Here is a 20,771-nt window from a genome sequence, read left to right on the forward strand (position 1 = left end):
GCCCCCTCCTCCTCCTCCACCTCCCCCTCCCATGAAACCCTAGTTCCCCTCCAAAACCCTGCCCCCAGCACCCGCGCCCGCCCGCCCGCCATGGCGCCCCCGCTCCAGGCGCCGGACTACAGGTACGTCACCGAGGAGTGCCTCCGCGAATGGAAGGGCCAGTCCGCCGCCGCCTTCCGCCTCCCGGATCCGGTCCCCAGGGCCCGCTTCCTCTACGAGCTCTGCTGGGCGATGGTGAGCTCCCTGCGCTGCTGCCGCGAATTAGGTTTTGCTCGGCGAGCCGAGTTGGCTGGCTTGTGATTCTGGGGCTGATTGCGCTGGTTGGGCTCTGCAGGTGCGGGGGGACCTGCCGCCGCAGAAGTGCCGGGCGGCGCTGGATTCGGTGGTGTTCGTGGAGGAGGCGCGGCAGGAGGAGTCCGGCTCCGTGCTTGCCGACATCGTCGCGCACCTAGGGCAGGATGTGAGTATTCTGAGTCCTTTTTTTGCTGCTGTGTGGTGCTTAGTTTGTTACGATTGGCTCGATGAAGTGTGCCTGATTTGTCAATTCGCCATTGAGCATAGCACTGTAATGCAATGCTTAGCTGAAATTGGCCAGTTTGTTGTCTGTGTTACTTGCTGTGCCAGCTGAAGTGACAACCTAGTTGAATTGTAAGATGTTTCCGTGATGCATAGATGTCTCACTGGTATTGATAGCATGTGGTAGCTCTGAACAAGTTCTAAAGGCTATGTTTGGAAAAAGTATCCTGCTGAAGTTGTAGCAGGAAAAGGGGTAAATAAATTATGCCCTTTCTAATGAACATGAAACTACCAGCTCTTGGAATACCACTAGCAAACCTTATAATGGTCGAGAGCGCAAGCTTATTCATTATTATTTGAATTATAGAGTGGGAACGTTTAGCTTTCTATCTAGGAGTTATGGATCTATACCAGAAAACAGTTGCCAAGATCATTGTCATCTAGGAGTCACCCAATAGTTGACTGGTACCTGATGGCTGGAGGCAGGCGACGGGGAGTGTCACTCAGGGATTTGTGGTTTAGTGAACGAATCTATCCTAAATTCAAGATGCATTTATTTCAGAATCATGTAATCTGGATTTACCATTCCGTTCCTTGTGTTGCTGTTTCCTTGTAATCATCGAGTGCTGCATTCCTAGTTGATGATCTGACCTGTAGTAATGTGCAGATTACCATTTCTGGTGAATATCGCAGCCGTCTTGTCAAAATGGTAACAATTTCTTTTAATACTTCTACACCTATTCATATCTTTACCAATGCAAATGGCTATCTATCTTCTTGGTGCCCTACTTTGTTTGGGTGGAGGATTTATTGCTCACTAATTTCCTTATAAATACTCTTGGCTGCAGACTAAGTCACTCGTGGAGTCTTCATTGATTGTGCCTAGGCTTCTTCAAGAGCGATGTGACGTGAGTATTTGTTTTCGTCATACTAGGGTACCATATCTTTCTCCAAACCACCTTTTCATGATTCAAGGCAGCTGACACATGCTGTCTCTGTTTCCTGTATGTGCACATTTGAAGGAAGAGTTCCTATGGGAGGTTGAACTGAGTAAGTCAAAAGGCCAGGATTTAAAAGCCAAGGAGGTATGTGTCACATACTAATACTATGCATATTGTTATCACGCGCGATAATTGCTTGCTGATGTTTTTGTTTGTGCTCACATGAATTACAATGTACCATGTCACATTATTGCCGATATCTATTAAACATGGTTCCTGGGCACCATTCTTCTTATTTTGCACAGTCCCATTCTTTACCTGTTTACTGCATCATTTTTAATTGTCGCTTGACATAAATGGCAACAGGTCAGAGTCAACACACGACTTCTTTATCAGCAAACTAAATTCAACCTTGTAAGAGAGGAAAGTGAGGGCTATGCCAAGTTGGTATGTATATCTGCCTGTGAAACTTCTACCTCTTGTTCTTGTAATGATGTGCGTGCATTGGTTCCTTCCATAAGTTTTTTTGGAACTTCAGTAACCATTGTTATTTCTTCATGCTATATTATGAAATTGAAATGAGTAACATAACGTAGAAATTTGTCCTTAGTGTGCTCTAGTTTCTTCACTGATGCTTTGGTGAGTGATACTGCTCTCAATTGCCGAAGAATATTTGATCTGAGTTACTGACTGGACGCATTTACAGTTCAAGGGGAGTGTAAAACAATCAACTAATTCCAGACTTTGATTTATTATTTGATCCTAAATTACATAGTAGGACACCTGGAATGCTAAATAGGGGAAGGCTGGAAAGCCAAATAACCTGTGTTTTTGAAAGTATTTATTGGAAAAATTGCTATAGAACACTGCACTTGATTAGCATATGCCGAGACACCACAAAATGATGTTGTTGCCCAACCACATTATGAAGTTGTAGTCATTTACTGGACACTTTTTATTGCTTAAAACCACTAGCATAACCATGCTTGTTTGTTATTAGACACTTTGGTGTCTACTAGCAAATTCACACAACTTTATGACGTGTCTCAGTGTCTGGGCTGTGATAGAATGGCAATGTCAACCAAGTGCAGTTTTCCGCAGTCAAAATTTCCTTTGTTTTCTAACACGTGTTATTCCAAATCTAGAGGGTAAACTCTATAATCTAGATACTTCTATAAACGATTGTAAGTGTGGTTACATTGATTAGAGATGGAAATATCCACAATTCCACACATGTGTTCTAACTCCTTATACTTCCAATTTGAAATTATTTGAGACTAAATCGCAACCATGTGGGATTTATGGCTAGTTCCATTCTTTGCTTAGTTTGTAAATGATGTGTCTAAAAGGTTTACTGGAGCATGGTGTATTTTTTGACATAGCTGCTTTTTTTTTGTCTGGAATTCAGGTAACCCTACTTTGTCAAGTAGGTTCAGATTTGGCTTGCCAAAATACTTCTTCAGCAACTATCAGCATTGTAAAGGTTCGGTGTTGGTTACTTGGAATCTTCTTTCTTCCTCATATGATTTCAGCATGTAAACAATTATAACATAATATTCTTGTGACAGTCATTAATTGGACATTTTGACCTGGACCCGAATCGTGTATTTGACATTGTGAGTTCTCATTTTTTTATCCCGGTATTGTTATCTGATATTGTAAAAGTATGTCTGATTATGTTCTTTCTTATTTGCCTGCTAGGTGTTGGAATGTTTTGAACTCTATCCAGACAACAGTATCTTTTATCAGCTTATACCTCTTTTTCCAAAGGTATTTTGTTAGCCAGCCTGTAAAGATTGTTACCATACTTCATGCAGTATTTTCAGCCAATCTTACGGCTTCTCATTTTTACAGTCCCATGCTGCTCAAATTTTGGGGTTTAAATTTCAATATTATCAACAATTGGATGTAAACAGCCCTGTTCCATCTGGTCTTTTCCGAATAGCAGCGCTGTTGGTCAAATCTGGCCTTATTGACCTTGATAATCTGTAAGTTCTCTAGTTGTTATTGTGTTTGTCTACACTTCTTGACCGCAAACTGCTATTTCAGACATCCTCCTTAAATAGTATTTTTAAAATATTTTGTCATAAAAATATCTGCAGTAAGAGAAGATCATATTTTTGTAAGGTTTATATACATGTATTTTTAACATTACATTCCTTTTGCGGTTCCCTCTTCTACTTCTGCTCTTATTTTGATGGCCATTTCTTATATCTATGTGATGACTTACACGAGCAGTACTAGACTTCTTTTAGGTTATTTTCCTTAGATAGTTAGTACTACAATACCGAGAAAGACAATCATATGTAGTATCAATGATATTAGTTATTTTAGTAACTGACTGACCATATCCGTAGTCTCAAGTTCTTGTTTGCTTTTATTTTCCTAGCCATTTTATGCTGTATCAGTATGAGTTAGTGTTGCTTCTGGATCTGTTTGTGTTGCTATATCCTTTTCAACTGCACCTCAGATATTTCATAAATCAAGACACGTTCATGGCTTCTGTTTCAGCTACGCTCATTTACTTCCGAATGATGATGAGGCGTTTGAGCATTTTGGCTCCTTTGTTTCAAGGAAAATTGATGAGGTTAGGATAATTTTCTTGTTGAATCCATTCTGTTCTAAAAAGGATTTGCTGTGTTCCTCAGGGTTATAAATGAGAATTATATGAATGTCACTACAATGTATTCCCAATGATTTTTATGCTTCAATTTTTAGATTTTAAAAACGACTTCCATTTGAAAAAGGAAAGCAGTACGTGTAAAGTCTCTTTAAGCAAACACCATGATACTTCGAACATTACCGTGTAAAGTCTGTTTATGCAAATACCATGATAGTTCTTGTAGGGATCACTACATGGGAGGACTAATAACAAGTTGCCACATTGAAATTGGAACTCGAGTGGCAAACATATAAGAGTTGTTCTTTTGATTGTCGTCTTGTAGTTTTGGCTTTGAGGAAGTGTCATATTTGTAGTTACCTCAAGTAGAGACACTGATTAAGCTGTTCCACTGTTTGCAGTAACCATGTTTTTAGTGACTGGACATATCTCAAGCTATGCATGCAGATTTGGTCTTACTTTATGAAATGCCTGCATTGGTCTTCGATACGCTTTAATAATTATGGACACATCAGGGATTCAACTTATGGAGTTTATTCATCTATTTCTTGATCCCAGGCTACTAAAATAGGCAAAATAAATCTTGCTGCTACTGGAAAGGACCTTATGGATGAAGAGAAGCAAGAAATAACGATCGATTTATACACAGCACTGGAGATGGAAAATGATATAATTGATGAACGAGCCCCTGAGATAGAAAAGAACCAGAAGCTTGGACTTCTTCTTGGTTTCCTCTCAGTCCATGATTGGTATTATCTCTAGTGCCATTGATTTAAGATGTATTATAATATTGCAAAGTTTCTTATAATAACATTTCATTGTTATGCTCAGTTGGTATATTTCAAATCTGCAGTAAAACACATGTCTTCTTTGACATGTTATAAATGTCACTGATTGACTTCTGCTGTTATTTGCCAGGGACCATGCACAGCTACTATTTGAACGTCTTGCGCAGCTAAATCCTGTCGAGCACGTTGAAATTTGTGATGCTTTATTTAGGTTTGTCAACTTCCTCTGCATATTCTAGTAGCAGCCTTAGCAGTTGTATACTATTGCCTCTACTTCCGTGAAATATGGCATATGATGGTCCGTGTATGTTTATTGTAATGCAATGGTTGAGTTCCCCAATTTATGTTGTTCAATCCTACTTCCATTTGTGCAGAATTGTTGAGAAGACTATTTCGTCAGCCTACAGTACATATTGTCAAACACATCATAAAATCACCCGTAACATCAACACTCATATGTTGGATGCATCATCTGTCTCTTCACCAAGTTATTTGGTTGATCTGCCAAAGGAGTTTTTCCAAATGCTTGCCGCTTGTGGACCATACCTTCACCGTGACACACAATTATTCCAGAAGGTACCTTAAATCTTTTTGTGTTGCATTCTTCTTGTATTAGTACCTGCTCAATATCGTGCTGCCTTATTGGATATGCTTGAGATTTTCTTCACTGCATTTATGTCATAGATTATTAGTTTGTTATATACATTTTGTGCAAACTACAAAATACCATATGTCCATATCACGAGTTCATTTCATCAGTGGTTGTTATGACCAGGATTTTGCTTCCTCACTTGCATTGCTGTAATAAATTAAAAAGTAAAAAATGGCCATCCCTGATGCAGATCATATTTTTGAGCTGGTGCCTACGTCCACCGTCTATCTGCTGCATTCAGCTGTCGTATGCAAATGCTCTAAGAGCATCTTCAGCATTTCCCCTTATCTCACTCCCTAGATCTCCCACCAACCACCAAATTAGCACGGATTAGCACACAAAGCCATTAACACCAGTTATCACTGACTATTATACAATCATAGCACACAAACACCCCCAATCCCATCCTCAAGACTAGGAAAGGTCATATGACTATGAACACCTTTACTTGCAATTATGCACTTCCGCTTGGAGCAATCTAGTGGCAATTTTTTTTGGATATTGTTATTTAATGGCACATTTGATGTGTTCATTTTCAGGTTTGCAGAGTGTTAAAGGTGTATCATGCCTCGTCAAAAGAATCAGCCCGTACAGCAGGTGTAATGTCTCCAGAATCTCAGGTTGAAGAAGCACTTGGGTCATGCTTGCTTCCTTCACTGCAGCTTATACCTGCCAATCCTGCTGTTGATATGGAGATATGGGGAGTTCTTTCCCTTCTTCCTTATGAGGTCTGTCATGCTTCCTGGTCGTTACTTGCTGTACTGCACTACCTTTTTAATCAATCTGGCACTGTTCATGTTTAGGTGCGCTATCGTTTGTATGGTGAGTGGGAGAAGGACACTGAACAAAACCCAATTGTCCTTGCTGCAAGGCAAACAGCAAAGGTTGCCTGCTTATTCCATGCCCTGGGTTTTCTTTCTTTCGCCTACCATTTTATCTTGAGTTTTAAATTCACCAGCATCCTTATTTTCTCAATTAGCTGGACACCAGACGGCTCTTAAAACGGCTGGCCAAGGAAAATCTGAAGCAGCTTGGCCGCATGGTGGCTAAACTTGCTCATGCAAATCCAATGACTGTGCTTCGGACAATTGTCCAACAGGTATTTTGAACCAACAATGCACATGCAATATTCAAAGCAATAATAAATACTGTAGTCATATCTGAAACATGTGATATTAATTCTTTGATGTTGGAGATGGCCAACCGTTAAATCTGCTGGCAGCTCCATTTGGACTGTATTTGGCTCTTTATGTTTTTAGCCTAGATGCTGAACTCACCGAGTGCATACTGTAGTTTTAACCCTGGCCACATCAGCTCTCTGTGCACTAGATCTGCCAATGGGTATGCTCCTTATCAACTATAAGCTTGCAGCAGGCCCTGTGCCATCCCTTTAAGGAGTCAGTTGTGGTTAACGTACATTGGGGGGGGGGGGTTCTTTGCAAATGATTAATGTCAATGGAGCGAATTTTTTTATTTACATTTTGGACCAGAAAGCATAAGAGCCTCCTACTGCTCCTCCATATTAGTAATAGAATGGTATATGTAGTTGTGTACATGTGCAGAGGGAACCTGCCCCTTATGGGTACACATCACTTAATGAAGCAACCGATTTGCATTAGTAGTCTGACCAAATGATTTATGAATATATTATTTTTAATTGGTTAATTATGACAATTCAATGATTCTGGAAGCTCACCTTTCTAATTGCAATCCTTCCTTGACTTGTGTAATTATGCTTTATCTTCAGTTCCTTCATCTTTTTACCTCTACATTGTCACAACTTTCAGGTTGAAGCATACAGGGACATGATAAATCCAGTTGTGGATGCTTTTAAATACTTGACTCAGGTATTGGCTGCGTATGTGATGCATGTTTTATACAGATGCTCATGCCCTTTTTAGAGTTGATTGTAATTGTTCTGCATGTGTCTTTCAATTGCTTCTATGTCAAGTTTACACCGTTGTCTAAATGTGCTTCTTTTACAGCTGGAATATGATATTTTGCAATATATTGTAATCGAACGGTTGGCTCAAGGTGGTCGTGAGAAAGTAAAGGATGACGGCCTTAACCTGTCAGACTGGCTTCAGTGTCTGGCATCATTCTGGGGACACCTGTATGTAGTTTTGGCTCCTGCCTGTGATCATATTAGTTACACAAAACATGATGTGGTGTACTTTAGTTAAACTTGATTATCCAGTGACATTCAGTCATGTATCTTCTTGCTTATTAGGCATATTATGTGCTTTTGTCATATGGCTTTTATAGAACAAACAATGATCTGGTACTATAACCATTTAAAATTTGCTTTGAGCTTTTGACATTTTTCTGTGTTGTAGTGGTTAGCATCAAACTTAATGTAACGAATATCTGAGCAGGATGCAATTTCTTTTGAATAAATATCACAAAGATTTTCGTACTTGCATTCTTGCATCGTTAGCTAAGCTTGCTATACATTATGTCAAACACTCGTGACAATGATTTTAGATATGCTAATGCAGCATTAGGTAACCAATCTACAAACTAAATATTTAGAGGTTTACCTTTTGTTTTACCACTAAGGACCCCCTGCCATTATCTTGTGCATAATCTTGAGTTTTCCCCTCTCATTTGTTTGCTCATTATGACATCGCGTCTACAGAAGTGTACAATGAAATATCACCATTTGCCAAGACTCCAGATCCTTGTTACTATTTGTTAATTACATTTAATGTTAATGCTTTGAAAATGCAAGCAGTAGTTCTATAATCACTGGGGGGCTTGTGCTTCCCTTCCCAATATTATTATTGTCTTCAATTTTATCTTTATGCTTCTATTCTGAACAAATAAACTTTAACAGCTGCAAGAAGCATCATTCCATGGAGCTTAAATGCCTCTTCCAATACATAGTTAATCAACTGAAGAAAGGATTGGGTACTGAGCTTGTTGTACTTGAGGTTTGTTGGCTATGTCGAAACTTTCTTGCTGCTTTTGTATTGTATGAATCTGAAGTTTAAATTGATGTACCATGCAGGAACTCATTCAGCAAATGGCAAATGTACAGTACACTGAGAACATGACTGATGAACAGGTTGATGCTATGGCAGGAAGTGAAACGTTGCGGCTTCAATCTTCGCTGTTTGGATCAACACGGAACTATAAGGTTTTGCGAAGAATCAAGGCTTCTTTTCTCTATTTCATGATAAGGTCAAATAAACAGCTTACCAAATCGTTTTTTGTAGGTCCTGAATAAGTCTATTAACAAATTGCGGGATTCTTTGCTTCCAAAAGATGAACCCAAACTTGCAATTCCTCTACTACTGCTCATTGCCCAACACAGATCCAAGTAAGATTTTGTTCCAACTTGCTAAATCTTTTGTGCCCTTTCCCCCCTCCTTATTTTGTTCTGCTCTCTCAACTAAGTGGACTTTATTTCATATAGGTAACAGACTGATGGTTATTATAGATGCATCCTAATTGAATGCAATTCTTTACTGAATTTCTGGAATCATGCAATTACTTTTTAGGAAATATATGTCGAAGAAAATATCTAGAAAGCAACAATTATGTAAAGCTTTATTATCTGCATTCTGGGGTTCATGTTTTAGCCTAAAGCTTGTCATATTAAGTTCTTACTCTTTGCACTGCTCTTTTAAACTTGATAATGTTGCTATTGTTTTCAGGATTATAATAAATGCAGATGCCACATATATCAAAATGGTTAGCGAGCAGTTCGATAGATGCCATGGAATACTACTTCAGTATGCCGAGTTTCTTTCAAGTGCCATAGCTCCATCAACCTATGTTCAACTAATACCTCCGCTGGAAGATCTGGTTTATAAATATCATATCGAGCCAGACGTAATACACTCATATCTTGTGCACTCCATTTTTTTTTCAATGTGCGAGCTGATTTCATAATTTTATCATGCCTCCACTTGAGAAAACATCTTAGCAATTTTTTTCATTCTAGGTTGCTTTTCTTATATACCGGCCTGTAATGAGGCTTTTCAGAAGCGCTAACGGTGGCGAGGCCTGTTGGCCTCTGGATGACAATGAAGAAGGGGAGTCTGTATCATATGATGAAATGATCTTGCATGGCGATTCATCTCAGAAGTCAATCATGTAAGCTTTTATGAACATCTGTGGAGAGTCGTTTAATCATCTATTCAATGGTATGAGTCATCACAGACAACGCCTGGCTCACCTACACATGTCTAACGAAATCCACATTGCAAAATATTGTCAAAAAACCCTCACATGGAAATATTGCAATACTCTGTGCACTTGCAAATTTTCATGCAAATATACGCATTGTCCATGAAAAAAAGGTTTTACAGATAGTTGCTGTACTAGTTTAGTCCATTGTCCATTTATTTATTGTGCAGACCACAAATGAACACATTGTAGTGTGATTTCTTGTCAGTTTTTGTTGGAACTTCCAAATACACTGTTTGATTTTTCTTCTTCCAAACAAAGGGTACAAGTGTTTCTGGGAGCTTGAAAATAGCACGTCTTAGTTATTCCATTTTCATTTTTGGGTTTATGTTGAAAATAAATTGAGAAGTAAATTACAAAGGATGGCAAGTTCAGATAAAATATGCACCCTTTAGAACATCGGGGTACAATTATGAGAATAGATCCTCTCCTGTTTACCACTAAAAGATAAGTGAAGATCTTGTGTCCTTGGAAACTGGTAGGGAAATAGCTACTATGGGTATGTTTGGTTTGAGCCAACTTAGCTCTACCATACAATTGGCTAGGCAAATTTTTATTAAAGCTTTTGGTTGCCCATGAGTTGTCCAGTATTGGCTAGAAAATGAACCTACCTTATGCCTTAAGAATGATTGCTTTTAGAAACTTATAATTTAACTGTTTAAGCCTCCTTGAAGTTAACTTTGGTTCAATTTTTATGTTTCTAAATGGACTTGGTTGAACTTCATTGATAGTATTTTAGGTTTGATCATATGTAGTTTGCTGTATTCTGTTTTCTTACAGGTGGTCAGATCTTCTCAACACAATCCGAACAATTTTGCCAGCAAAAGCGTGGAACGGTCTTTCACCTGAATTGTATGCTACTTTCTGGGGTTTAACACTGTATGATCTTCATTTTCCAAAAGATCGTTATGATGCAGAAATCAAGAAGCTGCATGAAAATCTCAAACAACTTGAAGATAGCTCAGATAACTCTAGCATTGCAATATCACGGCGTAAGAAGGACAAGGAGAGAATCCAAGATTTGCTGGACAAATTGAACAATGAATCTGACAAGCATCAACAGCACGTTATATCAGTGCTCCAAAGGCTAACCCGTGAAAAGGATAAATGGCTGAGTTCCAGTCCGGACGCACTGAAGATCAACATGGAATTTCTCCAGCGGTGCATATATCCACGCTGTGTTCTTAGCATGCAGGATGCTGTGTATTGTGCTACATTCGTCCAGATGATGCATTCACTTGGGACTCCATTTTTCAACACGGTGAATCATATAGATGTTTTCATCTGCAAGACACTACAGCCAATGATCTGTTGTTGTACCGAATATGAGGCTGGCAGGCTTGGAAGGTTTCTTCATGAGACCCTGAAGATGGCTTACCATTGGAAGGTAGCTTTTTGATTCAAGTGTGCTATACACTCTTCGCCATAGCTTTCCTGATGGTTATTACGTTGTTTTTGTGCTTCTGAGTTTGCATAATACAACTTTTTGCAGAGTGACGAATCAGTATATGAGCGTGAATGTGGAAATAAGCCGGGATTCGCTGTATACTTCAGATTTCCAAATAGTCAACGCGTATCTTATCCTCAGTTCGTTAAAGTATGCTTTACACACTCCTTGAAGTTATGTGTGTCGCATAATTAAGCTCTGTATGCTTGTCATTTCCTTGGTACAGCTTGGTCCTAAAAACTGTAGTGGTGATCGAAACATAGAAAGCCTGTTCTGTGCTTTGATCACCATTACTAAAATTTTAGGACTAAGTTTTACTCAAGTTGCATGATACGGTTGTATGCCAATTCATAGGAGTTCCTAGGGGTTATTTGAAGTATAAAAGCACAATCTGGTGCACAAGTAAGGTTCTTGTTAGGCATGTAATCAACATAGAAAATAAATCTATTATGTTGCTTCATAGATGAGCATATGAAAATAAATTTCGTTCTGTCTTAGCTCTAAATACAAAAAACCATGTTTAGGTGCCAACTCCTACTGTATAGTGTAAACTGTTCCACACCAGATTTTGATGGGCTATTTAATGGATTCACAATTTTGCAAATGAACTTCTTCACAAATTCACAAACTGTCTTTTCATTCAATCTAAATCTGGTGTCTCCAGTGTTCATAAAATGGCACATTGTGTGAGTCTGTGAGCATGCTAATTCCTAGATATGGATGCTTCCTCAGGAATAAAATATTTCTACTCATAGTATGTCAGCTCGTTACATTTGCAAAAACGTGGCAAGCTAACTTGCTCTTAGTAACCAGGCCCCATGTTCTTTTTCATGTCCAACGTGTTGGCGCTCAGTTCATGAATTGTGGTGCTGCCCTATCATGCAGCCTTTCTATTTAAAAGGAATTTCAGATGTGGCAGTTGTTGCTGCATGTGCTAGACGTGTTGGCTTTATTGAGCTGTACATTTGGTCACATGTGAGCTGTGCAACAGTAGTGTAGTGGCTACCTCTTTAATAAAATGTTAATACCTGCAAGTTTTCAATGATGTGTATATGTATTTGTACATGTACAAAATGATCCACTGCGTATACTTATTATTTGTGAGCATCTGTACATTTTTCTTGGTGAAATTTCTGTTTCTTGAATCCAGGTATAAATTCAGCATGCTTTCATGGATCCTAGTATCTATTATTGCCATGTGCTGCTTTGCTCTCTACATTTTTTATTCACGTCACCTGAATTGAATTAACAAAAATAATAAGCACAAGTGAATCTCTAATATCCAAAATTTTATGCTGTTGTCCTGCTACATTCTTTGCATATGTTTTTGAACATCTTTTTTCTGTACTTTTGAAAGGTTCATTGGAAATGGAGTGGAAGAATTACCAAGGTGCTTAATCAATGTATGGAATCAAAAGAATACATGGAAATCAGAAACGCCCTTATTGTTCTCACAAAGATAACTAGTATTTTTCCTGTGATGCGAAAAAGCGGTATCAACATTGAGAAAAGGGTAAATACATCATTAGTCAGCATTTATGATATGCTGCTGGGCTATTGCTCACAAATATGTTTACCAGGTTGCGAAGCTAAAGGGGGATGAGAGAGAAGATCTGAAAGTACTGGCCACTGGTGTAGCTGCTGCTCTGGCAGCTCGGAAGGTAAGTGTTACCACTTCTTTGCTTGTGCCTTTTTTCTGTATCAGGAGACTCCCCTTTGTGCATGATTATGAGATGTATGTGTGGATTTCCTGACTATTATGCAGAGTTCATGGGTATCTGAAGAAGAGTTTGGCATGGGTCACCTTGATCTGAAGCCAGTGCCTGCAATACCTATTGCTGGTAAGTAGAAGATACAGTTTTTTTCCACAACCACTATGATTAACTGGAGCATAACTATTCCTTGGATATCCTACAGGAAATCAGTATGCAGATCCCTCGACAGCAAAAGATCACAGCGTTCGTGCAAAATCTGTAGAGGGTAGGCATGAAAGGTCAGAAAATGCAATGAAGCCTGATGCCCATAAGAAGAATGCCTCGACTACAAACGGATCTGATATTCAAATACCATCTTCCTCTGCACAAGGAAAAGGTTCAGGGGTTGCACGTGGTGTGGATGAACCTCTGAAACTTTTGTCCGATGATGGAGTTAAAGTCTTGAAGCCTACTGCAGAACCTGAGGTACCTCTCAGTTTATAATGTGGACGGTAACAATTGGGTAATTTATAGGAAAAGCTCATGCGAGCTTGACTCCATAAAGGGTTTTGGGATCGCAAAAACTTTCTAAAATGTGCATATGGCAATAGTATGTGTATTTGTACATTTTAGTACAAAATTAGCATTTTATGGACCTGTCCACACACTATAAATGGTGAAAAAATATTTTCTATTTTAGCCCTTCATTCTTGTCTTTTTTCCGCAGATGGATGTACCTTTTTCAGGAATTTTTATAAGTAGCTAAGTGTATTTCTACGTGTAAAATTTTAGGAATTTTTCAAAACTTTATAACACAACATTTTTTTGTGAAATTTTCTAAACAACAGCTTGAGGTGTTCTTGGTAGCACAAAATCCCCTTGTTCTATTTATGGTCCTTTAGTATGTCATGGAACATAGCAGTTATTAGTGAGCCTTTTAGTACTGGACATTTGGTTTGCATTGTTCTAATCATTTTTATTAACAGACAAGAGCGGCACAAAAGCGTGCTGTACAAAATGCTGCAAAGGTATCTAAGCATGATGTGGTGAAGGAAGATGCAAAACCTGGGAGATCTACTAGCAGGGGTCTTAATCAACAAACCTCTGCTATTCCTGTTGACAGAGAAGTATTGTCTCAGGCAGCTGATGGTGTGCTGGATACTAATCCCACTAGTCCGTTGGTTGGCACAAATGGTAATATACATCCGGCACCACGAAAGGTATCTGCATCCTCCCAAAGATCAACAGTATTGGCTGCACATAGCGGTGGAACAGCTAATCCCACCGGTGAAGGTGAATCTGCTGACTTGATTGATTCTACCGTGAAACAGCAAAAAAGATCTGTTCCCGTTGAAGAACAAGAGAGGACAGGTAAACGAAGGAAAGGAGAGATTGAAGGCAGGGATGGTGACTTGACGGAGCACCATACGGACAAAGAAAAAAAATTGGACTCACGATCAGTAGATAAATCTCGTTCTGTGGATCATGAGAGAGGTGCTAGTGAGGAACAAAACCTAATTCGGGCAGAGAAATTAAAAGAAAAGTTCGATGATAAATATGACAGAGATCATAGAGAAAAAGCAGACCGGTCCGAGAGGCGCCGTGGAGAAGACGTGGTTGAAAGACCAACAGACAGATCATTGGAAAGGAGAGAGCGTTCTATTGAAAAGATGCAAGACAGAGTTCCTGAAAAAGGAAGAGAAGACAGGAATAAGGAGGAGAGGAACAAAATTAAGCATGAACCCATAGATCGAGCATATGCTATTAAGAATGAACCCATAGATCGAGCATATGCTATTAAGAATGAACCCATAGACCGAGCACATACTGGTAAGCATGAACCCATAGACCGAGCACATACTTCTGATGAACGCTTCCGAGGGCAAAGCTTGCCACCACCTCCACCTCTTCCAACTAGTTTTGTACCCCAATCAGTCGCTGCTAACCGAAGAGATGAAGACAGTGACCGAAGGGGCAGCAGCACCAGGCATACCCAACGGTCGTCTCCCAGGCGTGATGAGAAAGAAAGGTGGCACTTGGAGGAGAATGCTCCGCTCTCACAGGATGATGGGAAGCACCGAAGAGAGGAAGATCTCCGGGATAGAAAGCGTGAAGATAGGGATGTTTCATCAAGCAAGGTAAACTTTTCTTTACCTCCTAATACTCTTCTGTGATCTGTGATAATTTATTTGCTCATTAGTTCAGTTATATCTATAAAAGTTTATCCGTGTCTTGTGCTCTGTACTTACTCATCTACTGAACAGTTCTATGGCATTTATGATGTGACTTGGCATGCAAATCACTCTTGGGATTGTAATGGACATTCTTGCTTGACCTCTAATACTTTGTTACTTATACAGGTAGACGACAGGGATAGGGACAAAGTTAATACTGTGAAAGAAGATAGTGATCCTAATAGTGCATCCAAACGGCGGAAGGTTAAAAGAGAACAGTCTGCTTTGGAAGCTGGGGAATACGCGCCTTCTGCTCCACAGCCTCCGAGCGTTGGACCTGGTAACTCACAGTTTGAAATACGAGAGAGAGAAAGAAAGGGTGCTATTTCACAGCATCGGCCATCACATGCTGATGACCTTCCTAGGATGCATGCCAAGGATTCAACAAGCAAGACAAGTCGTAGAGAGGCTGACCAGTAAGTTTAGGAAACAATGATCTCATTGAACTAACCATGCATTACAAGTGTTTCCACTTTGCAATGTGTTATTTATACCTTATTAGCTGTCATGTGAAACACTCAATCTGTTTTAGGGAAGGATCAGTTTTGTATCGACTGAATGAAGTTGCAAAATCATCGCTTTTACAAAAAAAAACCCTTAAATTTCAGATGCTCTGCACATACAAGATCGTGAACTGCAATATCTTGTGCAAATTGTGGCGCAATTTTCCTTTAACCTTTTCTAGTATGCTGCCGGCCTGCCTGTTTCTAAATTGAAGAACAATATTTAGTCAAATAAAATAATGATTGCATTCCCAGGTTACAAGTCCTTATGCAGGTAAAGTATGTAGGAAACTCACCATTGCACCTTCATAAATTTTAATAGGTAACATGGTGTCATGCACTTAGCTAGGTACGGTATGGCTGGTAACTAATCACTTGTGTTCCCAAGCTAGCACTATTTAGAAAGCTACCTCGAAGGTGGTTTAACAACTGAAAAGCATAAATACTCGTGTGCAATAATGATGTAGAGAAACACATAACTAAATGGTTGTCACTTTGTTAGCACACAAATAGCTGCGTGACGCAGACAGTTCAATGGAGTAATGACTTACCAAGAATTGCTAGCATCCAAAGTATTTGTTTCCATTGATAGAGAACTATGAGATTTATGACCAATTTTAGCCATATGGGCGACACTGTTAAATCCTAGCTCTACCAAAACCAAGGTCAATGTCTGGTGTATGCAGAATTGGTACCCCCTTTGGTCGGGTTTATACATGGTTTTCGAGTCAATGAGTCGACAAGTCGTTCAGGGCTAGCGACTCGTGACGAGTCGAGCCTGGCCTGTCGACGAGTTGCGTCTAGTCTCGACTAGTCAAGGGGTTTGAGTCAACCCTGGCAGTGTGACTCGTCAACTAGTCGCGCGACTCTGAAACCATGTGTTTATAGCGTAGGTGTGGGTTTTTAGGCTCTCAATTTGACTGATGAAACATTTGTTATATATATCCATCTAAAACTGTATCATCGGATTCGTTTTCGAATAAAGTTTCTAAACATATATATTTTTGGTGGCATATAACATATATTTTATTAGTTATTAAATATTAAATTGAGGACTTAGGAACACGCGCACGCCCTATACACTCTGACCGGCGGGAGTACTTACTACTTAGAAATAGGGAGCGCTCGAAGCTTACTCTTGTTCAATACAATATACTCTTCTTTTGAAGCACCTTTTAACAGCGTGATTCTTCGTTTTGTCATATAAGCATTTTAAATTTGTGTTGACCTTTCTGTTGGTTTAGTGTAGCTTGAGCTTTTTGCTATAAATTTGTAGTCACATTGATATGAGTAGGCTTAATTTCTTTCCTTAAAAATGTAGCAGCAGTAAGGTATATATTAGAAATAAGGCTGCAGAAGATGATTACATAGGTTGATGTTCTTTCTAAATCTGCACAAAAGTAAAAAGTTTATGTAATGGCTTCTGTGTGAACCGCAATTTCTTTTATAGATATTTTTTTATGTATATACTCATGGCTTCTATAAGTTCTGTTTCCCTAACAATCCTTGGTTAAATTGCAGAACACATGATAGAGAGTGGGAAGAGGAGAAGAGGCCAAGGACTGAAGCAAAAAGGAAGCATCGGAAGTAGGTTCCTGCGGGTGTCTTGATGATTGTCACATAACAAGATTTCACTTGGTGACGCGCACCTGCGAACAAGTCGCTTTCTTGAAGCAGGAAGATGTATCTGGGCATATTTGAACCATTCAGCGTGTATGCCTCACTCCATGGCTTTAGACAGGTTTGCTGGGGCGGAAGGGCACCGACAGGATAAACCCTTCAGCAGTGCTTCGTCTATGCTGTCCAGATGCAAATTGTTGCGAACAATGTTGATTGCAAGGAACAGACATGGTCGGTTATACAAGTCGTTATAAACGTTTTAGCAATGTGGAATGTAAGGAACAATACTATGGGCCATACCATTGACTTAGACGGATTTGCTGTAAACAAGGATGAGCAGTTTGTCGTCCAGCTATTTTTGTAATTCATTTTGTACTAATTGCAGAGAGTTTTGTTGTGGGAAGCATTTGGGCTTCCTTTTTTTGCACCGTCTAGGAGGAATAGTAGGGGAGCGGGTTGTGAGTAGGTTGTACATGTACAGTTACAATGGTAGCATGAACCGTCGTGTTCTAGATGTTAAACTGAGAAGGTTCTAGATGTTAAACTGAGAAGGTTGCATGAACCGTTGTGTTCTAGATGTTAAACTGAGAAGGTTGCATGAACTGTTGTGTTCTATGTTAACTGAGATGGTTGCATGAATCGTTGTGTTCTACTCCCTCCGTCTCATAATATAAGATTGTTTTTGACAGTACGCTAGTGTCAAAAATGCTCTTATATTATGGGACAGAGGGAGTAAATGTTAACTGAGATGGTTGCAGTTCATCATGTAATGTGGTGGTTTTGTTTTGGTCGTTGCTAACTGTTCGTCTTCATTGTATTTGTGTGATTTTTATCCTTCTGCGTGGAACCTGGAGCTTGTTTGATCCCGGTTTCTTGGCAAGAGCAACTCGTTTGGTTTTGTGCTGCCAAATTTTGGCAAACGTCTTACTTCCTGGCTTGGTGATTTTGTTCGTTTGTTGCAGATTATATGCCTGTTGTGCAGTTGTTGATCATTGGAAAAGAACTTTTGTAGTAGCAGTTGATGACAACTACGCGTCTGCTTCAGTGATCAGAACGTAGTAGTAAATCAAAAACAAAAACGAGATCCCTCTCAGAGCAGAGTACAAGTGATACAAGTTCGCAACACAGGTATCCAGGCCCATTGCGTGGGTTGCAGAGGATGTTAACAATATTTTCTTCTCATGCATCTCCGCTCGATTCATTTTGCTGAAGTGGTAGCTGCCCAGTAGGGAGCGGGACAGGAGTGACATCCCCGTAGACTTGTATACTACTCCCTTTGTCCGAAAATACTTGTCATCAAAATGAATAAAAAGAAATGTATCTAGATGTATCCATTTTGATAACAAATATTCAAATATTTTCAGACGGAGGGAGTATGTTTTTGCAATTTAATTTGAACTGCAAAAATGTCTTATATTTTGGTACGGAGGGAGTACTAGTCCCACACTGAAAAGGACTGCATATCGATTATTACAGTTCAGCGCAGAACGTCCAGGCACGACCAGATTACGGTCGAATTGCAGATCGCATCACACACACGCACGCTTGTACTGTATGTATATATGTATATAGGCTACGTGTATTGGTGCGGCGGGCACGGCAGATACTGCTTGGGGGGCGGGCAGACGCCGCGGAGCGCGGAGGCGCACGTCGGCTCGCCCACGCAGGCGAGCTGCACGCAGCAGTACTCCTTGATGGGGTGGTTCTTGACGCCGTCGAAGAGCGCCAGGATGAACTCCCCCGCGCACCAGCTCGGCACGCCCGTCACCGTCTTGTAGCACGGCTGCGGGGGGCTGCGCCCGCCGCAGGCCGACGGGACGGCCTGGAGGAGGAGGAGCACGCACAGGCCGCAGAGGCAGAGCTGCCGGAGCGCCATGGCCGGTGGTACGCCCGCCGTGGTGCTTGTGCTTGGCGGCTGTTTGATCTGGGGCGGTGTAGGTGTGGTCAGATGGGATCGGTCGAGGCGGAGGCGTTTGGAGGCGGTATATAGGAGGGGGATGTAATGCACGTAGTACTGATTTTGCCTAGTTTTTCTGAGCGCGTTTTTATTAGATGCTTTTTTGGTTTTTATGCCTAATTTGTGCCGTAATACTTATCTTTCCTTTTTTTGGATGAATTACTCCAAGCATTTAATATCCTCGGTGCAATTTCTAGGCCCGTTTGAAGGCATGATATTAGTTTTTCCATTGTGATGACTGCCTTCCTTTCTCATGATATTAGTTAATGCTTCATGTATTTCTCCAAAAAAATATTAATGCTTCATGTAAACGTATTGGTAGTGGACAGCCGTGTAGGGGCTGTCCACTACCAATACGTTTACATGAAGCATTGATCATACGCATTTTAGACACAACTTCTCTAAGGATTTGTATCTCACGGTACTCTGTCTACAAAATCTCTTATTTAATGTGTTTTGTGATAGAAAAGACCTGGGTTATCTTGAGTTTGACGCTAAGAGCTGTCTCTATATTAAGATACTGAGATATGATATCTCTCTTTCCTCATCCTATATTCTTAAAAAGTTCGTTTCAATTCTCTCGAAATACAAAGTGTTCACGTCAATGTCCAAGTAAGCCATGCATTTAAGTCTTCTCTCAACATGCATACAGTCCACCACAACATCCCAATTATGCCATGCATTTAAGTCTGCCACATAGGTGGGTCATGCATTTAAGTTATAAATTACAATTAGTTTTGCATTAGTCTATGCATGTAATGTTGCAAATCATACATGCATGCTAATCATCCTTCACATTTTTTGTTAGAGATGACATTTTTAACTGCAATTCAACTTTATTCTATTTTTAGACACTCCATTGTTTTTCTTCATTTTCAAGATTATATTTCCTTTGCATTAAATTTAGTTATTTTTAGCAAGTATTTTTTTCATTTATTTTAACAAAGTTACCGCATCAACGGGCGGAGCGTCATCTAGTTAAATAGAGTGCCACGTCAATTTTTCTCGTAGGTGGTAGGTTTTAGGTAAGGTATACAATGTAATACTGGGACTGCCCTAAAGATGCAAATCAAATGGTCACTTTGCATTTTTTTGGAAAACTCTACATTTGGACACAATAATTTTCTTTGCGAGGGTTGGACATGATACCTTGGAGATGAGCTTAACAAAATGAAGTGGAAGGATTACATCTTTTGCATGGCGAGAGTATCTGCCTTGGTTCACAAATTTCTCTAAAGGTTTCTTCTTGTACCACAAATTTCAAAAAGGTGCGTGTGCCACTAAAACCGATAACTTTCTCAAGAGTCAACTAGGTCCAAATCCATCAACTTAAGGACGGAGTGCCATCCTTGTAAGAGTAAAAGGGTCGACGGCCCATTTAATTGTTTTTTTTTATTTTTTCCGAAAGACCACTGTAAAAATAATACTAATATGTTTTATCATCCATGGAAATGTTAACTATTGTCAAATAAATTGTTTATGTGTGCTGAATAAAATATTTAGGTGTATAAAAAATATTCACACAACAATAGTGAAATTGATGAGTTTGTTGAGTACATAGTCCTTTGCCGTGTGTTTTTTATCGGACCCTCAACAAAGGCCCTC

The 20,771-nt window shown here is 39.7% G+C and overlaps 1 protein-coding gene across 3 annotated transcripts; it reads left to right on the top strand.

Annotated features, from left to right (window-relative positions):
• The first annotated feature begins 27 nt into the window (after nucleotides 1-27).
• Nucleotides 28-17,811, top strand: LOC119278727 (THO complex subunit 2-like). 3 transcript variants are annotated; one of them, XM_037560060.1, is made up of 34 exons: nucleotides 29-234; nucleotides 335-460; nucleotides 1,184-1,225; nucleotides 1,365-1,424; nucleotides 1,539-1,601; nucleotides 1,824-1,904; nucleotides 2,866-2,940; nucleotides 3,026-3,073; nucleotides 3,159-3,227; nucleotides 3,312-3,445; nucleotides 3,969-4,044; nucleotides 4,636-4,826; nucleotides 4,996-5,076; nucleotides 5,240-5,441; nucleotides 6,057-6,245; nucleotides 6,321-6,401; nucleotides 6,497-6,616; nucleotides 7,305-7,364; nucleotides 7,503-7,630; nucleotides 8,354-8,450; nucleotides 8,528-8,656; nucleotides 8,736-8,839; nucleotides 9,177-9,354; nucleotides 9,467-9,618; nucleotides 10,492-11,098; nucleotides 11,204-11,308; nucleotides 12,516-12,671; nucleotides 12,739-12,819; nucleotides 12,924-12,999; nucleotides 13,076-13,338; nucleotides 13,839-14,072; nucleotides 14,184-14,990; nucleotides 15,213-15,502; nucleotides 17,111-17,811. In XM_037560060.1, the coding sequence occupies exons 1-34, from the start codon at nucleotides 91-93 to the stop codon at nucleotides 17,178-17,180; spliced, it is 5,319 nt and encodes a 1,772-aa protein (XP_037415957.1). In that variant the 5' UTR covers nucleotides 29-90; the 3' UTR covers nucleotides 17,181-17,811. The 3 variants fall into 3 exon arrangements, with proteins under 3 accessions (XP_037415956.1, XP_037415957.1, XP_037415955.1); XM_037560058.1 differs by having other exon boundaries at nucleotides 30-234; nucleotides 13,839-14,990; XM_037560059.1 differs by lacking the exon at nucleotides 11,204-11,308 and having other exon boundaries at nucleotides 28-234; nucleotides 13,839-14,990.
• The last annotated feature ends 2,960 nt before the right edge of the window (nucleotides 17,812-20,771 follow it).

Source organism: Triticum dicoccoides, chromosome 3B, assembly GCF_002162155.2.
Source record: "Triticum dicoccoides isolate Atlit2015 ecotype Zavitan chromosome 3B, WEW_v2.0, whole genome shotgun sequence".
Lineage (NCBI taxonomy): Eukaryota > Viridiplantae > Streptophyta > Magnoliopsida > Poales > Poaceae > Triticum > Triticum dicoccoides.